The sequence below is a fragment of the Penicillium verhagenii genome (genome assembly GCF_028828195.1).
Source record: "Penicillium verhagenii strain IBT 33310 chromosome Unknown utg000012l_segment0_segment0, whole genome shotgun sequence".
Lineage (NCBI taxonomy): Eukaryota > Fungi > Ascomycota > Eurotiomycetes > Eurotiales > Aspergillaceae > Penicillium > Penicillium verhagenii.
The window spans coordinates 1,032,677-1,056,143 of NW_026643176.1; the positions used below are offsets into that span (position 1 = coordinate 1,032,677).

Genomic DNA, 23,467 nt, shown 5'->3' on the forward strand with positions numbered 1-23,467 from the left:
AACTTTTAGATTACTATGTGACCTGGCGGCTCACCGTGTAATAAGGCAAAGGCGCTAAGCATACCACTAATTCTTAAAAGGTTAATCCACACTGGTTCTTCCTAGAAGGGTGTTAGTACCGTGTTTCGGTCCCCCTATCCCCGCTTTAGCCTGAGCACGGACCCTTGATGTAGGCCAGCTTGCTGACCAGTGCAGCGCGTTGACCGCGCGGTTCATTCCTTACTGTCTGGACCTCTGACACTCCTCTGACTATCCTCCGTCGCTCCTCTGTCGCTCTTCTGACACTACTCTGACACTCCTCCGTCGCTCCTCTGACATTCCTCCGTCGCTCCTCTGACATTCCTCTGTCGCTCCTCTGTCGCTCTTCTGACACTCCTCTGACACTCCTCTGACACTCCTCTGACACTCCTCTGACACTCCTCTGACACTCCTCTGACACTCCTCTGACACTCCTCTGACACTCCTCTGACACTCCTCTGTCGCTCTTCTGACACTCCTCTTGACACTCCTCTGACACTCCTCTGACACTCCTCTGACACTCCTCTGACACTCCTCTGACACTCCTCTGTCGCTCTTCTGACACTCCTCTGACACTCCTCCGTCGCTCCTCTGACATTCCTCGGTCGCTCTTCTGACGTTCACCAGACACTCTTCTGACACTCCTCTGACACTCCTCTGACACTCCTCTGACACTCCTCTGACTATCCTCCGTCGCTCCTCTGTCGCTCTTCTGACACTCCTCTGACACTCCTCTGACACTCCTCTGACACTCCTCTGACACTCCTCTGACACTCCTCTGACACTCCTCTGACACTCCTCTGTCGCTCTTCTGACACTCCTCTGACACTCCTCCGTCGCTCCTCTGACATTCCTCGGTCGCTCTTCTGACGTTCACCAGACACTCTTCTGACACTCCTCTGACACTCCTCTGACACTCCTCTGACACTCCTCTGACACTCCTCTGTCGCTCTTCTGACACTCCTCTGACACTCCTCCGTCGCTCCTCTGACATTCCTCGGTCGCTCTTCTGACGTTCACCTGACGCTTAATTGGCCCTCTTGACTCTCGTGGTTTCCTTGAAAATGTCGACCAACACAGTCTCAACCAGCAGAAAGTCACCCCGGAAAAACCATCCGCGGTTGAACGAAAATAATGCGGTCAGAAAACTTCAAGAAACATCTTCTTTGGTCGATAAGCTCGGCCGTTTCAAAGACCACCAGGACAAACGTGCCAAGGAAGCAATTGCCTTGCTGGAGGCAGAGTCGAACTCGACAAACAATTACCAACAGTTTCTGCTTAATCTGAGAAGACACGTTAAGCCAGAAAACTGGAGGCCTTTGGTCAAACTCTGCGCCATAGCCTTAGGGAAAAATGCGATCAAATATGCCAGGCAGCATGTCTTGTCAAATTTACCCAAGATAATTGGCAACGTCGAAGACAAACTGGTCAACGATGTCTTAAAAGGAATACAAGAGGTGCCTGGTCAATCATGCAGTCACCTTCCTGAGTCGTCTAAGCAGACATATCAAGAGCAAATCATATCTCCAGATGGCACGTGTACATGAAAGGCAAAATATAGAAAGAGTACTAATACAATATTTATCTAGAAACCGCTTCCCAGATCATGCAAGACCCATCTCATCACACCTTGGTGCATGATCGCGAATCTCTTCCACTCGAATTTCAACTGAGAGATCTTGTTGATTTTTTGCAGGAACATGAAGGCTTGAACACGAACCTGCAAATGAACTGCCCACTTTCCGGCCATCCACTACCCTCCATCTTCCTTGGGTACCAACAATCTGGACATGCGAATGCAAAACTTGAGTTTTCGCAGCCTTTAGCCACCACCTTCATTCGATACGTGATGAATCGCCAGCAGATTATCGCCCCGACCGCTACTTTTCGATAGCCTTGAATGTGCGCACTGTTGGGTTTCCATAAAACATGCAAGTTTCTCCAGTTTTGAACGCAACGATTGCCCAGCCAGTTTCGTTTGGCCCGGTCCTCACGTTCGATAAATCATTTGTTCCAGGGGCCGTTACTCTGACAGCCCCTTCAGCTCCTTTCCGGGAAACCAACACAGCGCGGACCGAAGGTTCAGCGGTCGTGAACGAACAGGGGTGGAATTCTTTTCCAAGTGTCACTTCTTCAGATACCTGTTGTCTACGTCAGTTCAAGATAGTTTATAATATACGCGACGAACCTAACCAATTGCCTGACTTCTTTTACGAGGTCTTCATCAACGGGAAGCGACTTCTCAAAGGTCGTGATTTGACCGACTGATGACATTTCAGAATTTGCTGGAGATTGTGAATTAGTGTTGTAATGGACGTGAATCGTATCGGCGAGAAGGAGGGGCAATGAGGGGTTAAGGCACCGTCGGGACTTTTACCAGTTAGCGACTTCGGTCTATGCTCTGCGCTGACTGAGTGAAGCACATGTAGTAGCCTTTCTCGCATGAAAGACCCAGAAAAGATCCAAAAAGAGTGATAGCACTTATAAGATTTCCGCTTCGTGTCGATAAGACTGGTGGGCGCGGTGGAAATTCGGACGGAGCCATCTTTCAAAATTCTGGTCATGTGATTTGAGCCACCGGAAGTTGGGTCGTCAGGAGTGGTGCCTTACCACCTCTGTCGCTACGGCATCGGAACGATTCCTGCCATACCTTGATGAGATGATAAAGTAGGTAGGTCGGTGAAAACCCCGTGAAACTCAAGCTTTACACTGCAAATTTCTTCACTTCATCCAAATAAATATTGTGCGTCAACATAAAGGAATTATTCATACTGGCGCTCCTCTGACACTACTTTGGCATTCCTCTGACACCTTTCTGACACTCCTCTGACACTCCTCTGACACTTACACTCCTCTAGCGCCCCTCTGACTTTACTCTGACACCTTTCTGACACTCCTCTGACACTCCTCTGACACTTACACTCCTCTAGCGCCCCTCTGACTTTACTCTGACACCTTTCTGACACTCCTCTGACACTCCTCTGACACTTACACTCCTCTAGCGCCCCTCTGACTTTACTCTGACACCTTTCTGACACTCCTCTGACACTCCTCTGACACTACTCTGACACTTCTCTGACACTATGTTGATATTACTCTGACGTTACTCTATTCAGGATCATGTCTTGGGCGTGTTTAGACATGTGCAAACCCCTGCCCATGGGCAGGGGTCCTTACCCATGACCCATGGGTCTTTGTCAGCAAACCATGGGTTTCCCATGGGAACCCATCAAGATGCATAAGCTTTTATGCAAAACACCTAAATCTTAATATTTATTAATAATTTAAACGCCAAAAGAATCAGTATGTTCTACTTACTTAGATTCATAGTTTATATATATATATATATGTTATGGTGGTGGGTGGTGGTGGTGGGTGGTGTTGAGGATGGTGGTGTTGTGTTACGGGGAATATATATATATTCAACGAACACCAACTTTACAGATCTACATGAATTATTTCCTAATTAGGAAGTATTATATAAGATTATATAAGAAATATAGCCTAATTAGGTAATATTCTAGAAGAGATCGGCGGGGTTCAACCCCCAAATCCGGAAGATGAACCCCCAAATTCGGAAAATCAGACCCACCTTTTCATAAATCTTCCCAATATAGTAATAAAATTGCAGATCCCACTTTATGCAAACCCATGGGACTTTCGGCCCATGGGGATTTGGCCCATGGGCCTATATGGGCAAACCCATGGGCAAAACCCATGGGTAATGCACATGTCTAGGCGTGTTTCCACATTTCGGCCAATGAATGGTTGACTTTAGATATACAGACCTCATCAAAATACACAAATGGAGTTCCATCAAGAATGCTGTCGTACTATCGCGAGAACCTACGTTAAGCACCTAGATCCGCGCAAACAAGCCAACTTCCCGTATAACGGCAAGAAAATCGTCAATGGCAAGGGGGATATCTTTGATCCAGAAGCAACCAAGCCACCTTGGTGGCTCCTGTACCCAGTATTTCCTATCTCAGGAGTTACTCAAGATATTATTTGTTTCACGAAAGTATTAATATCTTGGCTATAGCGCATGCAGGATTCATAGCCCTTAGATGGAGTCCGCTTAGCGGTAACAAAGAAACCAAAAGATACAATGAAGAAGACTGGGCCTTCTTTTTTTTGGACACTATCAGGGTCAATGAGCTGAGGTGTAGAGCGGTGCCACGTTTTGACATGATACAAGCGTCCGTAACGTGCCGCCAGTACTGTGACGAGCAGAGTTCAAAGCATGGGTTGTTATTTTACGCGTGGTGCTATATTGACACATCCAGTGCATGTGGTCCTCAATTCAGTGCAGCCCGCCCAATGGATGATCTACGCTAACGCCTTGGCAGTGGGGCCAGAAAAGAGAACCACTGTATGCGACATCGTCACATCATGGGGATTGTCTGGGGCATATTCTTAGATTCAAAGGCACACCGTGGAGTCGAAAGAACTTCACAAAGGCGCTTCGACCAGCACATGCAGGATGCAGAGGCTTTAGATGCAGTCCTCCTAGTGGCAGCAAAAGAACCAAGAAACACCTTCAAGAAAACTAAGCCTTCCCGTTTTGGATATTATCAACTGCCCGCTAATTATAACCGGTCTAGATCACATTCAAAAGAGGGCCAGCCATTTCAATGATGATAGGTGAATATAATTGGAGACTTGCGGATCTACAGAGACATTCCAGGCCACCTGGGCTTATATATCTATGTGATCTAAGTGGATAAGCAATGAATATTGATGCCCTGCTATTTACGATATCATGTCCGATCTTGAAGAGAATTGTATGGTGTTGGAAGACACACTTAAAGCAAACAACAAGAATTTCGTATGCCCCCTGTGTCTGATCGGATGGTCGCGAGCCGATAAGGTTTTCAAACACTGCCGGGACAATGGAGCTCAGAAAGAAGACATGAGTTTCGAGGAAAAGTGGAAGTCTGAGATTCACAAGGATCTTGGAGCTATAACTCAAACTGGAGATTTTCGCAAGTTCCGGGAGAGCTTGAATACTGCTTGTGGACACGAAATTCCAGTCCAAGAACTACCGGTAGATTGGAATAAATCTGGTCGTCGATCGTACGGTTCCTGCCTTGCAACAGAGTTCATTGTCAAATATATGGCCCCTTCGATTGCGGAAAAGTACGAAGTTCTCAGCACCCTGGTCGACAATTCCAAACTGGTCGTCATCGGTCAACAATATTAAACTTCTCCAAACCCTTTTTTTCATTGCTGGAATACACTCTGTCTGTCCCTTTTCTTGGACTGGATTCGCAAACCCCGAACCATTTACAAAGCGTTGTGGTATGGAGAGAGATGAGAATCACAAAAGACTGCTATGGAAAGAAGCGGAACTTTTTGTTATGCGATACGGGGAACAGAAAGTTGCCTCTTGCCTCGGATCACATGAACGTTGATTTTGATGCGTGCGGAGATCCTGATTTTCACAAATGCTTTCATTGTGGCAATATCTCGGGACATTTGAGTAAGTGCCAGAATCCACTGCTTTGCAAATCGATCTGACATCAAGAGGCTTAGTGTCAAGTAAAGTCACTCAGGCTAGCATCACGGAATTTTAATCTCCTTGAGTTTAAGAGCTTGGCATGATCTGTCCCTCAAAGGGTGGACGAAATCATGCCGTTATTTGAAGGTCGATCACTGTTTTCCAAATTCACAAGTCGTAATTGAAAAAGCCTATATATACCAATGGTATCTGAGAAGAATTGAGGTACAAAATAAAATCCAGGCCAAATGACGGCCACATGCAGGTGACATAAATTGAGACTTCCAGCAAGCAAAAAGCGATGAAGTATCACTGCCAACGAGAAATGTTCTCGTCTAGTCCTGCGGAAGGATAAGTGAGACCCTCTTAATAGGTATAAAGTCGTTTGATACCGCAGTCCTGGACGAAACCCAAGACTCTCAGGACGGATTTCCGAAACACCTTCCGCGAGATCAGCCGACTCTCTTTTATATAGCGCCGATAGAGCTCTGGAATAATGTCATATATCATTGGAAATGGCTGCGCAGCAAATTTGAGCAGGTAGCGAGAGGGGATATCTTTCGGCGAACGGAAGTACCAAGCTAGGAGCGATAGGATGAGAATGTCGCCGTCATCGAGGGAGTTTATCAATCCCATTGTGATATCGCGAAGGGTTCGGTTTCTTGCCAAAACCACTCTCCCTATATGGTAATCCTCTTCTCGTAGTACTTGACAATCTTCGATGATGAGTTTTATTTCCGGTCTGATTTTTGAGCTGGTGCTCTTCTGCAAGGATTCCAAAATCCGCGGATACCCAAGAAACCAAAGCTGGAAGGCTCTGAATACAGAGGTAGCCCTTTGGAGGTGAGCCTGGGGCAGATGACTTTGTAAGTTAGCACAATTTATTGGGGCTCCTGGGGGTATGCCTTCTTACATTGGAGACATTGTTGATGGTGGGTGAATTCTTCGAGGGAAAAAAATTGGCATGCTATAGTTTAGCAGAGGCCGGGGACTACATATACCTACTTCGTAAATGTGATATGTAGGGTATGCGCACTCATTGATCAACGATTGGACGCATAGAAGCCACCAAGCCACATGGTCCGGACCTGACTTCCGGGACATGTATTGTGTGTTACGAATCTCATTATTGGAAAAGGGCTCGTGCACATGATGTACAGAATTTCCATTGGCGTCAACGGGTCGCCCCACCTGAATTTGTGACATGGTGTTTTGAAAGATCGCGTAACAAATAAAGGGGGGTGATCGGCCCGCTAATCCCTAAAAGGAATAATCCACCTGCACATCAACTGGGGGTTCCTGGGAGCCATGGGCACTGTATGTACGCACAGCGCTAGGCCTCGCTTATTGCCCTCACATGCTGTAAGCTATGGTAAAGCCATTTGGAGCTAAATCATCATTACAGGAGGTGACGCGTGGCGACAAAATTTTGCTCCTGCATTTGGACTAAGCTTCGGGGCATATGGCACAAGTAATCCCCAACCATTCATGCCTTGCGGGGCCGAGCTACCGTGAATTTCCGCCAGACGTTTTTTTTCTGTTATGTGTACCGGTCCGAATAAATATTGGGTGCACAACAACATTATGTCAATAGGATTGTCTGAGCCGAGCATTACAATGAGAATATTTCTGTCTTGGCCTTGGGGTAGATCGAGTTGAAGGGCTCTTCCAAATGACGACGCGAACACTCATTGGCCAGAGCTGCCCTTTTGGGACATGGTACCTGAAGATATCTTCCAGCGAAACTAGAGAAGCCGATGAGGGAGCTATGCCGGAACAGGCCAGCTAAGTGTGACCCATGACTGTAATTTTATGCCGAGCGTTACAGGCGCGTGACAAAGCAATCGGTATCAACGTGAATTTCTATACTGGCGCTTTACATGGACCGGGGTTCGCTGCTCAAAGGATTGCCTTTCCCGATCCGGTCATTTCGGGGTCAATAGTTAAAAATGGTGGGTGGACAAGGATTGGTGCAGGAGATTCTGTCTTGGCGCCGAACTAAGCCGGTTCTTTGTTTATATAAATTGGCTAAATATTCGCCCCTTTCCGAGACATTCCTTTATCATCTTGGATTGATATTGTTGTCAACAGGAAGTCCATAAAAGTAAAATTCAACGCCAACTTTGAACAGCAAGGTAAGTCTGCTCATTTCAGGCACAAGATACTGTTACAGAATGCCAAGGCGTTGTGAGCTGATTCAAGATTTAAGCAGAGCTTGCCCATTCGGATTCATTCTACATCAGTGCCCCAACAATGGTCGACGACTCTACACTCGAGTAACAAGATGACGGGTATGATGTGAGTTGGACCATACATTCTCTACTTGTCCCCAGGTGTGAGGAGGAGATCAAAATTAACAATGATAGTCGTGCATTTTATGGTGCGATTGTCAGCCGCCTTAGCAATTTTGGGTTTTTTGACGAGACCTCCTTTTTCGAAAACACGAGCATACAAGAATGGGAGAGCTGGGGCTTCGATCCGGCATCTATAAACAAGAACACGTGGGGCTCAGCTTCAGGGATATTATTACTTAAGAGCTGGGATTTGATTGGGTGCATCCCGTTTGAAACGATGGTACAGTATGCCGGAGGTCATGATTCATTTGAATTAAGATATCTTCGTCGATTGTATAAAGATCTCAACAAAGAAATCTACCTTCACCTCAAGAACAGTCCCATGGATGCCGAGTACCTGGTTGAGATTGAAAAGGTGCGCTCCACAATACCGAATACCACATGACTAGAAATTAACAACAAGAAGGCTTTGGAACAAGCTCATGCTGATCCATTCATTCGAGCCGTGGCTCAGAATGCAATTGATTGCGTTGCAAATAAGTCACTGAAGAGCCCGGACCTGGATACGCCACTCAGTCAGTTCTTCACGGAGCCTCTGAAAGAGTATCTTGGTAAATCTCGGCCGGCTGAATTCGTACCACATCAAATGAAAGTGCTTCGGATTCGTTATGAAAGATATACCAAAGGCCTCAGCCAGACTTGGAGCGACCCCTTCGACACCCATACTGATTTGTTAGACGGTTTAAAAATCCAAGGGTCCTCAGATCACGCCAGAGCTATCACCAAAGTGGACCATGCTCAATATCAAAATCTGGATTTGAACTCCTTCAAGGGAGATGAAGTGTTCAATGACATAATACGGCGTTGCAACCATTTGACACTCTCCATACAGGATTGTTTGGATGCTCAGATTTTCGGCGAATCTCAAATAGTTCAATTTGCTCAGGTAATTTGAGGCAGCTCTACCCTTATGTCAATGGCTGACGGAAATAATTAGGAACTTTACAACCTTGGCAATTACTCTTCATTAATGGCTGTCAAGGAAGGGCTCAGAAAAACCTACAATTTGGCAAATGATATGCCAGAGCTTGACAGTCTCTTCAAGGTCAGAAACGACATACCTGCACTGCTCCCCATCGGCAAGGCAGCGAAGAGGTTAGCATATAAAAAAGACTCAACATTGGCCCAGGAATGCATTGAGCGGTGTAAGCTCTATTCCCTGGAGGAGACTATACCAGTGCAGGCAAGGATTATATCCTGCAAAAGTCTGCATCTCGGAGATAGTATGCAAACTCCGGCGTTGAAGAACAAAGATTGTATCTCTGAGCCTTTGGACAAATCATTTGAGACAGCATGTCGGAGAAGTGGAGATCTAAAGTTGCAATTCGAGACGTCTGAGAAGATGGCTTATTGCTCTCCAAGCTCAGAAAGTGGTGTCCCATCACCTGAGACTTTCCTTTGTTCTGATAGCACGGGCGTTGATTGCACAGAGCTGGACTTTTTTTCACGGTTCATTTGTCATCATCCACCTTGTGTTTGAAGTTCATTCTACAGTGGATAGGACTTGACATGTAAGACGCGACAGCTGATTCTTTTCTTTGAATGTATTTTGAAGTTATTCTTCGTTGCGTTGTAAATAGTCACTTGTGCCATTTCGCAAATTCGTTGAGAAAGCGAGTCTCTCGCAGTTTTTTCGCAGTCCAACACTCCACAAGTAGAGCAAAAATGAATGGGCTCTACAATCCGGGTTCTACTAGCCCAATGAAAGGATGCAATTTCTTTGAATAAGATGTGATGGTCTTGCCTTTGAAAGGGTCGCGAAGTAAGGCAGGAAAGTAAAAGTGGAAGTGCCTGTGCTGGTTGTGATTTGAGATTGGTCCAATTGTTACCCGCCAATACCCTTTTCGTATCCCTACGCCGCAGTTATGGCATCTCCAGGCACACGTATTGAGCATTACGAGGACCATAAGTAAGAAAAGGTGCGCGCGCATGATCCTAGCGTTTTAATTGGTGGCAGTTAAAAGCTCCACCTGGTTTTGTGACATGGTGTTTTGAAAGATCGTGTAATGAAAGAAGGTTCGCCGATCGCGTCGCTAAACCCAAAAGGGAACATACGACGGGCAAGTGGTTTCTAGGAACTATCGGTTGCACCGTATCGGGTAATGATGAACCGCCACCACTGACAAGGACGGGGGAATGAAACAAACTTTTGACTTCTCATTGGGCAGTCCCAACGCATTATCCGAATACGTACCTAGACACGAAACTGCACCGGTGCTGAGGTGTAGCCCCGCCTAGTGGCATGACAAATTCAGTCATAAGATCCCCCCAAGGGCGCAAAATAGAAGCCATCTTCTGTACACTGACGTGAAAAATCTTGAGTGCCAAAATATGGATAATGAGGGGCAGGCCAATCGGCGCGAATCATCTTCTCGCGTCCCAAGTTTTTTTGGCGCGCAAATTTATTTAAGTCGCTAAGCTCAGCATCGTCCTGAGGCGCCCCGGACTTGAACAAGAGTATTGGATCGAATACGTGGCAACCCCGCTAGGGATCCTGGAATTTGCTTTTGTATATTGGTATCTTGCAGCAACAGCAAGGGGTCAAAGCGCCTACATCGCTGGCTACTTGTTGCGGTATAGCGTGAGCTCATGGTGGTTCTCAACCGCACAGCTTACATATAAGTAGTCGCTTTACTTCCCCTCCAAGCAAAGATCCCTTTCCCTCATCTCAGAGAAAAACCAGATAATACCACGGGTAACCAGCTTTCTACCTCTCAAAGAATGTCTCTTACGGTTAGTACGCCTTGTTGCATTTCGGCTATCAACTTGCATGACTTCTCTGAGTCTTGGAATTTAGACTCTTCGAACTAAATTGCCTTTCGTCCAATCCTGCGAGAATTGTACCCAAAGTACATCCACGTGCCACCCAACGAAGCATATTCCGAAGGATCTTATGAATTCAGTCCCAATGGTCATCAGTCTCGGCAAAGGATACTACGATCTGGTAGTGAAGCAAAACGCTGCTGCTCACGTTGCTGAATGCTTTGCCTTTGATCTCACCATGTATCGCTTGAAAGACATGGCAGACCCTCTATTCTCCCCCGAATCTGGAAAGTCCTATCCGGAAACACTGCACAGTGCTTTGAGCCAGATGAAACATCAATTTGAAAAGGCATTGAAGGAAACTTCCAAGTCAGCATACTACACGGAGCTTCTCTATGAATGGTACCCATGGCAGATGCGATGCTTATACAAATTACTGGCAGAACACGGACTATGCGGCCTTACCTGTCAGTGAGGCTCATACAGCCCTCGCGTGGAGATTTACTTAGTAGTAAAGTCTTGTCTGTAAACAAAAGACTCCCTCCCCCGTGTGTTACAGAAGCAGACATCTTTTCCTGGATATCAATCCAATTAGGGCAAAACTATGGCTCTTCTGTTAGTTGTTATATGTTTCGCCTCTCCTGACTTGGCTTTCCACGCTAAGATACAGCCTTTGGTTGGAAGTTTAAGTTTATAGATTAGGTTTTTTGTAGCGCGAAGGAGTGGTTCCATCGGGGACTGCCTATTGGTGCGTTGATACGGTCCAATTTGCATTATAAAATGATATAGTAAGGTTGTGCAAGGACCAGCGATCGTATCTGTTCTCCTGGGTCTGAAGCAAGTTCTCTGAACATGACACAAACAAATTTCAATCATTGGTTCGTTTAGAGGCTTGGGTGGACCAAAATCTCTTGGTCGAAGGATCAGCTGGCTGGCCAACATTGAACATTGTGATAGTATTGCAGACTGAAAGCTGGAGTTAATGCGGGCATTACTGAGAACTTTGTAGGATATCAGAACAAAATTTGTTGAATTGACATCGAAGAGGCAAAACTGGATGGCACGAAATATTAAAAATCAGTGTACTTTAGTCGCAGCCCAAGCTGACATCATTTGAAAACAAAGCACGATGAACACCAATCTGGTCAATTGTTTCTGACCGGTCATAGTACGGGCCTCCTGCCAACCATATCAACATATGTGCGTACGGCAGGCCTCGTTTCTGGAATTCCACCACATAGACATGTGCTATATTTCATATTCAATGTTAGCAATCTTCTTGAACATCCTATATGTTTAGTATATATATATATGATATACCCTGGTATGGCCGGAAGATACCATCCTGAATCTCTTTCATGATGGCTTTCAACTTCAAATTGAACACCCGTGCAATCATGTCAGGCCTATCTCTGGGGCCTTGAGAAACCGTACCATCATTGTCTGGCAGGAGAGAATCCTTGACTTCATCCCAGTCTGGGTTTGCTGTTACCGTGATAAAGAGCTCAGGGCGATTGTAGTGTTCCAGTAGGGCCATTGAGTCCTTCAACTTCATCCGCAACCAACGTTTGGAACCTGTCAAGCTGGTGGGAAGTTTCACGAGCTCTTTCGCTCGCATATGGGCATCATACCTTCGAATGATATCTTGATTGTAGCGGATGAATTCAAGTTTTCGGCCTTCTTCTGCCACCCATCCATCAACAATATATTGTTGTACCAACAAATTTGCCCGTTGGAACAGATTCAGACTATATTACGCTGGCTGTGTGAAGATTGTGTACCGCAGGAATTGAACCATACTGACATTCGGATTTTGCCTTTCTCTACCTGTCCGCGGGTTTGTTGAAGTAGCAAATGGCAGTTGTCGATGAATCCCTCGTCCGCCGGACATATAGAAGACTACATACGCCAACGGCATATAGAGTGCATGGTCTCGCTGGATGCGGATCAGGAATCTCTCCCCGACGTGGTACTCCTCTGGCTCTTCGAAAGGATCCCGGTTATCTTCAGGGATCTCATCATCTCCATGTTCAACAACCTCGCCTTCATCATCGTTTCCAAATGGTATGATTCCTACCTCATCCTGGGTCAATGCCTGTGTGGCTGGATTATTCTGCAGATTCAAAGCTGCTCCAGCCCAGACTGGTGCCCGGCGCAGGTATGATTGGATATCCCGGTAACTCCGGCGGCTGTATTCATCAGGGATTGTTGGCAGGAATGCTGCCACATCCACTTGCCCAGTCGGGAGATCATACTGGCGGCCTCCCTCCTCATTCCCAATCAGTCGTAACTGAGGTGTTATACTCAGACTTTGCCGTTCACTGTTTTCATGAAGGAAACTGAAAGCTGTGTGGAAGAGGGTGTAGTATGGGTTTGATTGGCGGATCAGTCGATCAAGTTTTGCGAGAAGTTCTCGACAATGTATCAGGCGAGGTTGGACTTGTATCCGTGCATCTGTTGCTTGATTTGTGGCCTGATGGAAGTACCGGGTTCAATTCCGATGAAGTAACTTTGTGCGAATCGAGGTCGAGCTGAGTTCTCGCCTTCCGGCGGCATCAATGGTCCCATCGGACATCATGGCATGGTTCTATTGAGATTGAATACTAATACTTATCCAGGTACCTGCTAGCTTGCAGCAGCGTATTGAGCAGGAACGTGACCGGATTAAGAAGGACCTGTTCATAGACATTAGCAAGCAGGCCGCAACTCGGGAAAACGAAGACACAGTGGCCCGGATCGCAGCGAGGGATACAATGGAAGACATGGGTTATTGAGCAAATTTTTGAGACAGAGTGTGGTATTATGGTTGGTTTGCATTGAGACGGAGTGTGGCATTATGGTTGACTGGCAACTGGCTAGTTAATTATAAGCGTTCGTTGTTGTTCGTTGTTGCTTTTTCCGTTTCGATAACCATTCAGCATAAGGAACGAACTGGTAAGAACCTGACCAAAAGAATCTCCTGATCAGCAGGGTCACGTGGATACCAGGGTCGTGTTCTGCTGATGTAATCACCTTCATCACATGATCAGCAGAGTCCCCTGACCGCCCTGATCACGTTGATACCGAGGACGTGCTCTGCTGACGTGGACAATCACCTGACCATCTGAGTCACCTGACTCTTCCGATCACATGACTGGCCACATTGTTTGATTCATCACGTGACCCACCCCACTTCTCTCGACCGTCAGCCAATCAAGAGCCACAAAAAACACAGATTCGCGCGTAGTAGAGGGCTGGATGTTGATTCCTACCCATGAACTTTTCAGATACTGAATTTAGAAGCTCGCAGGACTACAGGATAGGGCACAGACGACCCTGAAGGCTCTACAAGGAGCGTACTTGAGCACAAACGAGCTGATGGCTAAATACTCCGTGCAAATGCCGTATCAACCACGTGCTGAGGTTTTAGACCTGATCAAGACCTGTCAAGCTCTCAGAGAACAAAACAACGCCCCCTCTATCACCCACCAAGCGTTGGCCCAGAATCAACTCCTCCATTGTCATACGCAAGAAATGGTGCAAGAATTTTCCACCAAAGCTCAAATATTGCTGTCACTGATCGCTTGGAGTTTTGACCCGGACCCGTTCTCAATATCAGATGGGCTTCTCAACTTTTTTGCTCAGACCGACCCGCACCTAGACAAGATCTGCGAAAACATATATCCAATGTACAGCAAGCTCTATAAAGGCGAAACCTTAGAATCCTTGCAGAAAGGACTGAGTCGTCTTGTGGCCCTACTGTGGCGATTTGTTGTTAATGAGCAGTGGGCTTTGTACATATAATTCTTTAAATCCAGTTCAAAGGACTTTTTTCCATCGGAGTCATTCTTCTTTTTATTCTTCATGGCAAGCACAATTTCGACCACGGAGACAAAACTGTAGAGTAGGATGAGGACGATGGGGTAAAAGGTGCGTAATGACTCGAGCAAAGCGTGAGCTGATTGTAGCTCCATGGTAAGTGCCTCCTTGATGGAAAGGGATTTTGACGGAATGCCTGCTTATAGGATACGAGTCAAGAATGGAAAACTGAAGACGTAATGAATGGATAGACTGCTTCGCAATGAAGTACCCAGTGGGAAGGCAACGATTCAGAGTGGACGAAGTATCAAGATCTCAAATCTTCTGATTGAAAGTAGAATGGAGCAAGCTTGGTAAGGACATAAGAAAAATAAGAAATCCAGGTCGAAAAGGCGGATGAGAGAAACCGAACCTGAACGAATGGTAAAAGGTATAGAAAGATTCTGACCTGTTCTGCAGACTATCCGACTCGGTATCGGGATTGCACCAATCAAAGCCTACTCCATCATGGCTGCGCAATGGTCTAGGGTGCGCGATTTTCATGCTTCCGGTCAAGCACCTGCCTTCAACATAGCCAATGGCCTCCTAGATCACACCACCGGAGACTTGGCTCAAGTACCCGGAGTCATGCAGGAAGTGGGCCGTATAGGTATTCAATATGCACCTTTGTGCGGCTTGACGTCGTATCCCTGGTAAGTGAGCACCCAGTACTGTACCTCGGATTAGCTCACCAGTGTCAAAGCCCTTATAGGCTCATAGACCCCATTCGTCTTTTAATTACATTAATTACATTTCGGCTTTTTCAGACCTGGACCTCTCTCTATACTAAGGTCTGAGTTTATTTCACATTCCCCATCAATTGGGATTTCAAGCGGCCTAACAGCCCGTTGGCTGTAGGCCCTCTTCAATCTTCAAAAAGGTACGTTATCATGGCACCCGGAGCATTGTTATCGGCGCAAAAAGGCTAAAAAACACATTTCTGTGGCATGGCTTCACAGACCCGGTAATAAAAGACGGTCGCCGATCAAGTATCTAATCGCCGTCTGAAAAAATGAGCTGGTCAACTCCTAGAAGTCGAATCCACCGCTGGCCACCAGCTGGACATGTGAGCCTCGCTTAGGGGGCTGCCAGGATCGAGGAGAAATTTGTATCGTAAGTAGCTCATTTTTCTTCTATGTTCCCTCTGGACAACAAGGCTGCATGCAGTAGTCCTAGACTGTGCTCATGCCACCAATGGCGCGGCGCGCCCATAGGTCCAGAACATCTTCTTTGTAGTCCCCTGTGACCCAAACATAGATTGCGGAAAGTGACTTGTCGAATCAATCGACCCAAGCCCTAATGGTGGATGTTCTTTGGCCCATATCACCCATTAGCACGACTCCGTCGACGCCTCCTGAACAGACTAATTCGACCTATTGGAAAGCCGCAGGAACATCCCGGGCCCAGAATTGCCCACCTCCATTTTGGTTACTACGTGTATTTATACCTCACTGCACCTGCTAGCTTGAAAGTCGCCTTGTGCACCAAGATCAATGTCCTTTTGCCTCAAAATATTCTGCTTCAATGAAATATTTTTCCTCCTCTTCTCCACCCTCATTGAATCAACTTCGTGCTTTCATCGTTGCATTTTTGGCATTCACATCTGCCAAGCATCATGGCAAAACGGAAAAATCAGAATCAGCCGCCCAATGTGCAGCTGACGCTCCAAGACATAAAAGGCAATGAAATGAACCGTCGCTTCTTGTTGACTGAAACTCCAAACTCTTTACGCCTCAATTGGCTCCAAACAGCCATGGGATAATCTCAAGAAGAAGCTATGGAGAAAATTGATCACATTCATATCTCCATGATCGAGAAAGTTGGTTCTCTTGGCGACGTAGTCTTGGATCTCGATGATCAGCCACTCAAATACTTCAAGATCTACAGGATAAAGACAAATTGATTGTTCTGTGGCATTGGGTTGAAGACTGCGATGGTAAGTGAAACTCCGATTACAAAAGTTACTAGTCACCAATTAACTTGACGCACCAGGAAGCTGCCCAATTGGGAATAGGCGGACGCCTTTAGTAGAGAAGTCAAAGAGCTGGGTCTCGCAAGTTATCTCAGAATGAACTCATGAGAATTTTTATGTGGCAAACTTGGCTCAACCACTTGGAGTCATGCACCGAGTCGTGAAGGAATTCTATGTGTATCCCCGTTTATTTTGAGATTATCTCCTTACCTCGAGGACTTTGCGGACGATGTTGTCATTTTGGTTTAGAGAGTAGATTAGCGGTTGATTCGACTCAAATTGAACAAATCACGGTCGTCCAACGATGTAGAAATTGCGTGGAATATTTCAACAGGGAGGGACACGAGAGCGCACGCAGAAGCCATGGCTGCAGAGACTTAGGTAGTTTTCAAGATAAGAAGGGCGTATGCTCACACGAACAGTTGGAAGTAAAAATAAACCTATGAGAGGTCCCACAATGTGGACTGTAGAAGCATTAGTAATTGGAAGGTATCAGCACAAGCCTCAACCACGATCGGCATCGCGCAATCTAATTTTGTGGCGTTTTATTTCCTGCATTGAGATGGAGACTTGCTAGATGTAAGTTCAGGCGGCTCGACAGCCCAATGATTCTTCCAAATGGCCGCGCAGCAAATTGAAGAAGCCTGCGAGAGGGAATTCCTTTTTGTGAGCGGAATTATCGAGCTAGGAGTGACAGGATGAGTAGGTCGTCGCGGTCGAGGTCTTTTATCAAGTCCAATCTGATATCCCTAAGAATTTTGTTTCTTGCCAAAACCACTCTACTCTCCCTGTGCGGTATTGTCCTTTTCGTAGTACTTGGCAATCTTCGATGATGAGTTTTATTCCCGGTCTGATTGTTGGGCTTGTGCTCCTCTCCACCATTGCTGGAACCCCTGGAGACCCAAGAAACCAAAATTGGAAAGCTCTGAAGACAGAGGCGGCCCTTTCAGGATCAAGCTGGGACTGAGAACTTTGTAAATTAGCGCAGTTTATTGGGGCTCCTGTGGCTGTGCCTTCTCACCTTGGAGACATTCTTGCTGGTGGGTGAATTGTTTGAGAGAGAAAATTTGGTATGCCGTAGTCTAGAAGAGGCCGTCAACCGTTTATTTGTATTTGAGTTGTAGGGTATGTGCACTGGCACTTTGGACAATGATTGGACGCATAGAAGCCACCAAGCCCCATACTCCGGACCTGTGACTTCCGGGACATGTATTTTGTGTTACGAATCTCATTATTGGAAAAAGGCTCGTGCACATGATGTCCAGAGTTTCCATTGGCCTCAACGGGTCGCCCCACCTGAATTTGTGACATGGTGTTTTGAAAGATCGCGTAACAAATAAAGGGGCACTGATCGGCCCGCTAATCCCCAAAAGTAATAATCCACCTGCACATCAACTGGGGGTTCCTGGGACCCATGGTTACAGCGCTGGGCCTCGCTTATTGCCTTCACATGCTGTAAACTATGGTAAAGCCACTTGAGGCTAGATCATCATGACAGGAAGTGACGCGTGTTGACATACTTTTGCTCATTCATGCATGTGGACCAAGCTTCGGGGCATATGGCTCAAGCAATCTCCAACCATTCATCCCCTTGTGGGACCGAGCTACAGGATTGTTTGGATGCTCAGATCTTCAGCGAATATCAAATCATTCAATATGCCCAGGTAATTTGAGGCGGCTCTACCCTCATATCAATGGCTGACAGAAATGATTAGGAATTTTGCAATCTTGGAAATTACCTTTCCTTAAAGGCTGTCAAGCAAGGGCTCAGAAAAACTTACACTCCGGCACATGATATGCCAGAGCTTGACAGTCTCTTCAAGTTCAGAGACGAAATACCTGCACTGCTCCCCATCGACACGGCAGCGAAGAGGTTAGCAAACACAGACGACTCAATATTGGCCCAGGCATGCATTGAGCAGTGTACACTCTATTCACTGGAGAAGACTATATCAGTGCAGGCAGGGATAATATCATACAATAGTCGGCATCCCAGAAGGAGTATGCAAACTCCGGAGTCGAAGAATATCTCTGAGCCTTTGGAAACATCATTCGAGACACTATGTCGGAGAAACGGAGATCCAAAACTGCAATTCCAGACGTCTGAAAAGATGGATTATCGTCCTTCGAGCCCAGAAAATGGTGTCCCATTAAATGAGTATTTCCCTTGTTCTGATAACACGGGCGTTGATAGCACAAACCCGAAAGGTTTTCTGAGATTTATGTGTTATCATTCACCTTGTCTTTGAAGTTGATTCTACAGTGGTTAGCACTTGACACGCTAGACGTGGCAGCCGATTCTTTTATTTTGATGTATTTTGAAATTATCCTTCATCACATTGTAAATAGTCAGTTGTCCTCTATTACCATTTCACAAATTCGTTGAGAAAGCGAGTCCCTCGCAGTTTTTCGCAGTCTGGCACTCCACAGGTAGAGTAAAAATGTATGGGCTCTACAATCCGGCTCCCACTAGCTACATAAAATTATGCAATTTCTTTTGAATCTGATGGTCTTGCCTTTGAAAGGGCCGCAAAGTAAGGCAGGAAAGTAAAAGTGGAGCTGCCTGTGCTGGTTGTGACTTGAGATTGGTCCAACTGTTACCGGCCAATACTCTCCACGTATCACTGCGCCGCACGACTTGCCATCTCCAGGCACACGTATTGAGCATTACGTCGGCCATTGGTAAGAAAAGGTGCGTGCGCATGGCACCTAGGTTTTTTATTGGCGGTATCGAGTAGCCCCACCTGGTTTTGTGACATGGTGTTTTGAAAGATCGTGTAATGAAACAAGACGCGCTGATCGGGCCACTAATCCCAAAAAGGAACAATACATGGGCATCAATCGGTGGTTCCTAGGAGCTCACGATTGGACCGTTTCTGGTGAATTGATAGGATGCTAGCCATTGTATGAGGTTTAAGCGAGGTTGGCTTTCCGGTGTAACATAAGTACGCCCCCCGTAAGCCCCCTAATTTCACTCGTATGGTTCCTTGTTTGGAGAAACGACCGTACTTGTGCGCCTGGGTCTAGACCAAGTTCTAGGCACAAGACAAGACAATTGTCAATCATTGGTACGTTTGGCGGCTTGAGTGGACCGAAATTTCCTAGTCGAAGGATTCAGCTGGCCAACTTTCTCCACTGTGATAGTGCTGCAGACTGAAGACTAGAGTTGTTGCGCGCAATAGTTCCAGCAATCGAAGCTCACCCTCTTGAGGCAAAGACGAGTACGCCACCCAGTATGGCCATTTGTCAATGCATCTACAGGGGGGGACCATTGGACTAGTCCCAAACTAGTTGGCCCCTAGAAGCTATGCGCGGATAGGATTTCGGGATTAGTGCCTTTTCACTTGTATATGAATCTCGCCAACGAACGCGCTATTCATCGCGACTACTTTCGAGCATTCGTGATAGACGGAATCACACCCCCTGTGCCAAAGAAACAATTCACTGGCTGTCTATTTTTTTCATCTCCCATGCCGAACGCTGAAAATCCCGTCAATACCTACTTACGTCTGTCGCCGACGCACAATGTCTCCAGTTCCACAGGCAAGGGCTTCGGGCCCTTTGCAACCATTGATTCCTACCTCCGAAGTGCCGGGGCTTGCTCTTCTCACGATAGGCTCACAAGGAAAAAAAAGCGAATGTAAGTGGACATAAATTAACCCTTTTTGACCCGTGACTGACATATCCCATTTCGTTCAGCCTGCAGCCAGCCTGGTTCTCAATGTCAAAGATTAAATTATCCCGACACTAAGCAAAACCCCCAACTATCTGCCCTCGCTCATCTTCTAGCCTGCGGAGGGTGCCGACGGAGGCGATTTCCATGCACCGCTGTCAGAGATGATTCGTGGCCTTGTTCTGGATGCAAGAGATTGAATCATTCCTGCACTAATCCAAACCCTCAACCGTTTACCTCAGATGAAAGCCAATGGCAATTTTCGCCCGGCGATGAAGCTTGGCTTATGATGAACGAAAGCCTCAAAATGCAGCCAAGCTTTCTAGACACCACTCCTTACGACGAAATTTCAATAAGCCCGAAATCTCCAGGTTCCTCCGAGCATTATGAGCCCCCTTCACACGAAGCCGACTTCCGATCCTCAGATAGCCAATACACCCTCAACTGGAATACAAACAACTCCAATGGAAGTAAGTACCATAGTACTATGTACAACGCCATAAATCGACAAAGGTCTCTACCCCCAGGAAAACAGCTGAAGGTTCAAGAAGATATGATCAACAAACTATTATCTTCGGCCATTTTCAAATCAAAGAAGATACGCCCAGAGTCCTTACGGGTTGCCTACAACCATGTCCTCAACAAAATCGATCCGGGTGAGGCTAAAGAAGTTCTCAGTGGTTGGTACTCTTCTATGCAAGGAACAAGCCAGAAAAAGCAACCTGAATGGCAATGTCCAGCAGGTAAGAGAGTCAATCCCGGCGCCATAGTTTTCAATGACTGAATAGATGCAGACAGCAATGAAGCTCTTCGCTATATTCTGTGTGGACATCATGGCGGGCTGTTTACGATTGATGCATTGAATCAATCATTGCAAACTTCCAACGCTAGTCGGGTGACGCGACAGAAAATAAAATTCATTATGGTCATGCGAGAGCTTGAGCGGAAACTGAGGCCGGACGAATTCCCCGGTGCGCTTTTCTTGATCTTCCTGATATGCAGAGACATACTAACGTGATTATTGCATGCTCAAGACCCCAACCGGTGTACTGTGCCTGAGCAAGCTATTTCATCAATGGAAGGATATCCTCAGCCCACCTTGGGCGAGGTGCCAGCTATATCTGGTGTAGATTCACCACTGGCGTATGGCCAGTGGGCCTCACCCAGCGCATCCGCAGTGCAGCAGAGGACTAGCGATGAAGGTTGTTGGGAGGAAAATCCTAACGACGGCCCCCCGAGATCTGAATACCCCCCATATCAGACCGCAGGTCCTATGGATATTGACAGTTCACGTTCCCAGACTAGCTCTGCCAGCTATGTTGTCCCTGATACGCAAGTACCCAAGCACCAGAAGAAACGTCATGTTTGTCAAACTTGCGAAAAGGCTTTTAGATCACCTTACGCGCTTCGCATGCACCAGCTCACCCATACAGATTTAAAGCCTTTTCACTGCTCCTATGAAGGATGTGACCAGTCTTTCAACCACAAAAGTAATATGAGACGCCATAAGCTTCTTCACCTTACCCCTGAGATGCAAGTATCCGAACACCAGAAGAAACGTCATGTTTGTCAAACTTGCGATAAGGCTTTCCGAGACCTGTCCGCGCTTCACATTCACCACCGCACCCATACAGGTGTGAAGCCTTTCCGCTGCTCCTATGAAGGATGTGGCAAGTCTTTCACCATCAAAGGCAATATGACAAAGCATGAGCGTATGCTCCACTATTCTCTTAGTCGGAAATCGAAACCAGTAAGCTCTACTTGATAGAGTGTTAGAGAGGGGTCAGGTGACCCCCTCTGGGTATATCTAGATTCCAGTGCTTGCCTGCTTTCTTCCTTCCTTTTCCCTTCTTCTTCTCTCCATCCCCCCGAGAGAGATTGTCCATAGCCAATCCAGATGCTTTTCTCTCTCCGTTCTTTCCCCTGAGCAGCGGCTGTATTCCACCGCGCTGACATAGAGCTTGTCGAGTAATTGGGGACATGTATCGACTTTGATAGGGCGAGGCAGAGGATGTCATCCAGCAACAGGAGATGATGCGATCTGGTACCAGCTGTTCACGAGACCTACCGCTCCGCACGAATCGAATCGAATCCGGGAAAAGTTCGATTCGATTCGATTCGAATTAATACTATACTTTATTGTTAATTGGTGTCAGGGGCTCATTCCAATTCTTCGCCATCTGATTCGCTCATAGGTGCGTACTCCCGCGAGGAGCGGCCGTCGCTGGAACACCACCCCACGATACAAAGTGGTACGCCTGGATTAGGCGCGTCTGTAATCGGTGCCCGGGTCCTAAAATTAGAAGCACAAGAACAAACAAACCCGAAGTCATCGTTAAATCATACTTTCTCTCAGCGCCCATTCACTTAAGGAACTTCAATAGGTAGCCGTTGAGAGCGATTGATTGGTTGGATTCTGAGGTGATGTAACCATATCCGGGCAAACAAGATGATGACTTTATCCGTTCACTTTAGGTACTTTTCGTGATTGGCTTCGATTATAAAGACGTCGTCAATATCATCGAGCCAATTGAACACTTGAACAAGAATCTCAAATGGAAGATCTTTAATACGATTACTCATGTTGGCTGTGCTCCAATGGGTAGCATGTGGAAGATGGAGGTTGAAAGGTGAGAGAAACTTGGAGCTCGCGGCTTTACTATGTAGTGCGCCCGAGACATCCACGGCCCGTAATGTAAAATAAATGCCAGCTCTGAGCCGGAGGCTAGTCAGGTTGGCATGCGGGAATAAGAGTGATGCAGGAAGTGAAGGGCGAACAGGCTCTAGGTGATTCGATACGCTCCTAGTATTGTATAGATGAGGCTAGGCCCCAGACAGCGACTCTTATATACAAACCAATTAGCGTCCATCAAATTACATGCCTTAGGCTACAGAAGGGAATAACAAGATAAAAGGACCAGGAAAATCATTTCTAGGCGCTGTCCCAATCCAAAACGCAGAACCGAGGTGACGATCACTTGAAGGGTTTATGGCGGCCTGGTTGACACGTTGGGCAGAGTCCTGCTCAAAAGCCCTGGCGGTGTTGGTATGAAAGCTTCATAATAACTGTAGCCTGTTGGGTGCGGTAGTTTCGCACTAGATAGCATACCCATCGATGCTCATACAAGAGGCCTGCGAAACAACCTAGCTTCCCAAATTATCCCAGTTTTGGATTTGGCGCAATATATGGGCGCCTACAGGAGCAAAAGTGTCAGAGTTTGTGATATTTGGTCCATCATCGAGTTTTTCGTGCCCTTCTTCACCCCTGCTCATAGATGGGCGGTAAATCCGCCGCGAGAGAAGCTATTCCATTCAATATTGGAAATACAGCGGCATTGTACGGTTCAATT

At 46.6% G+C, this 23,467-nt stretch overlaps 8 protein-coding genes across 8 annotated transcripts; 5 read left to right on the top strand and 3 right to left on the bottom strand.

Moving 5' to 3' along the window:
* Positions 1–145: 145 nt before the first annotated feature.
* On the bottom strand, positions 146–1,012 carry N7466_011052 (uncharacterized protein; the record flags this gene model as incomplete). The annotated part of the gene is made up of 1 exon (XM_057170441.1): positions 146–1,012. The coding sequence occupies one exon, from the start codon at positions 1,010–1,012 to the stop codon at positions 146–148; it is 867 nt and encodes a 288-aa protein (XP_057016173.1).
* Positions 1,013–4,780: 3,768 nt separating this feature from the next.
* Positions 4,781–5,221, top strand: N7466_011053 (uncharacterized protein; the record flags this gene model as incomplete). The annotated part of the gene is made up of 1 exon (XM_057170442.1): positions 4,781–5,221. One exon carries the CDS (start codon positions 4,781–4,783, stop codon positions 5,219–5,221), a length of 441 nt encoding a protein of 146 aa, XP_057016174.1.
* Positions 5,222–5,884: 663 nt separating this feature from the next.
* N7466_011054 (uncharacterized protein) lies at positions 5,885–6,442 on the bottom strand (the record flags this gene model as incomplete). Its single annotated transcript, XM_057170443.1, has 2 exons — positions 5,885–6,380; positions 6,432–6,442. The coding sequence occupies 2 exons, from the start codon at positions 6,440–6,442 to the stop codon at positions 5,885–5,887; spliced, it is 507 nt and encodes a 168-aa protein (XP_057016175.1).
* A 1,360-nt stretch (positions 6,443–7,802) lies between these two features.
* On the top strand, positions 7,803–8,257 carry N7466_011055 (uncharacterized protein; the record flags this gene model as incomplete). The annotated part of the gene is made up of 2 exons (XM_057170444.1): positions 7,803–7,816; positions 7,852–8,257. The coding sequence occupies 2 exons, from the start codon at positions 7,803–7,805 to the stop codon at positions 8,255–8,257; spliced, it is 420 nt and encodes a 139-aa protein (XP_057016176.1).
* A 2,523-nt stretch (positions 8,258–10,780) lies between these two features.
* On the top strand, positions 10,781–11,110 carry N7466_011056 (uncharacterized protein; the record flags this gene model as incomplete). The annotated part of the gene is made up of 1 exon (XM_057170445.1): positions 10,781–11,110. The coding sequence occupies one exon, from the start codon at positions 10,781–10,783 to the stop codon at positions 11,108–11,110; it is 330 nt and encodes a 109-aa protein (XP_057016177.1).
* A 612-nt stretch (positions 11,111–11,722) lies between these two features.
* Positions 11,723–13,203, bottom strand: N7466_011057 (uncharacterized protein; the record flags this gene model as incomplete). The annotated part of the gene is made up of 4 exons (XM_057170446.1): positions 11,723–11,883; positions 11,956–12,383; positions 12,543–13,047; positions 13,122–13,203. The coding sequence occupies 4 exons, from the start codon at positions 13,201–13,203 to the stop codon at positions 11,723–11,725; spliced, it is 1,176 nt and encodes a 391-aa protein (XP_057016178.1).
* Positions 13,204–14,940: 1,737 nt separating this feature from the next.
* N7466_011058 (uncharacterized protein) lies at positions 14,941–15,192 on the top strand (the record flags this gene model as incomplete). Its single annotated transcript, XM_057170447.1, has 2 exons — positions 14,941–15,125; positions 15,168–15,192. The coding sequence occupies 2 exons, from the start codon at positions 14,941–14,943 to the stop codon at positions 15,190–15,192; spliced, it is 210 nt and encodes a 69-aa protein (XP_057016179.1).
* Positions 15,193–20,424: 5,232 nt separating this feature from the next.
* Positions 20,425–21,882, top strand: N7466_011059 (uncharacterized protein; the record flags this gene model as incomplete). Its single annotated transcript, XM_057170448.1, has 4 exons — positions 20,425–20,587; positions 20,645–20,860; positions 20,912–21,088; positions 21,152–21,882. 4 exons carry the CDS (start codon positions 20,425–20,427, stop codon positions 21,880–21,882), a joined length of 1,287 nt encoding a protein of 428 aa, XP_057016180.1.
* Positions 21,883–23,467: the final 1,585 nt, after the last annotated feature.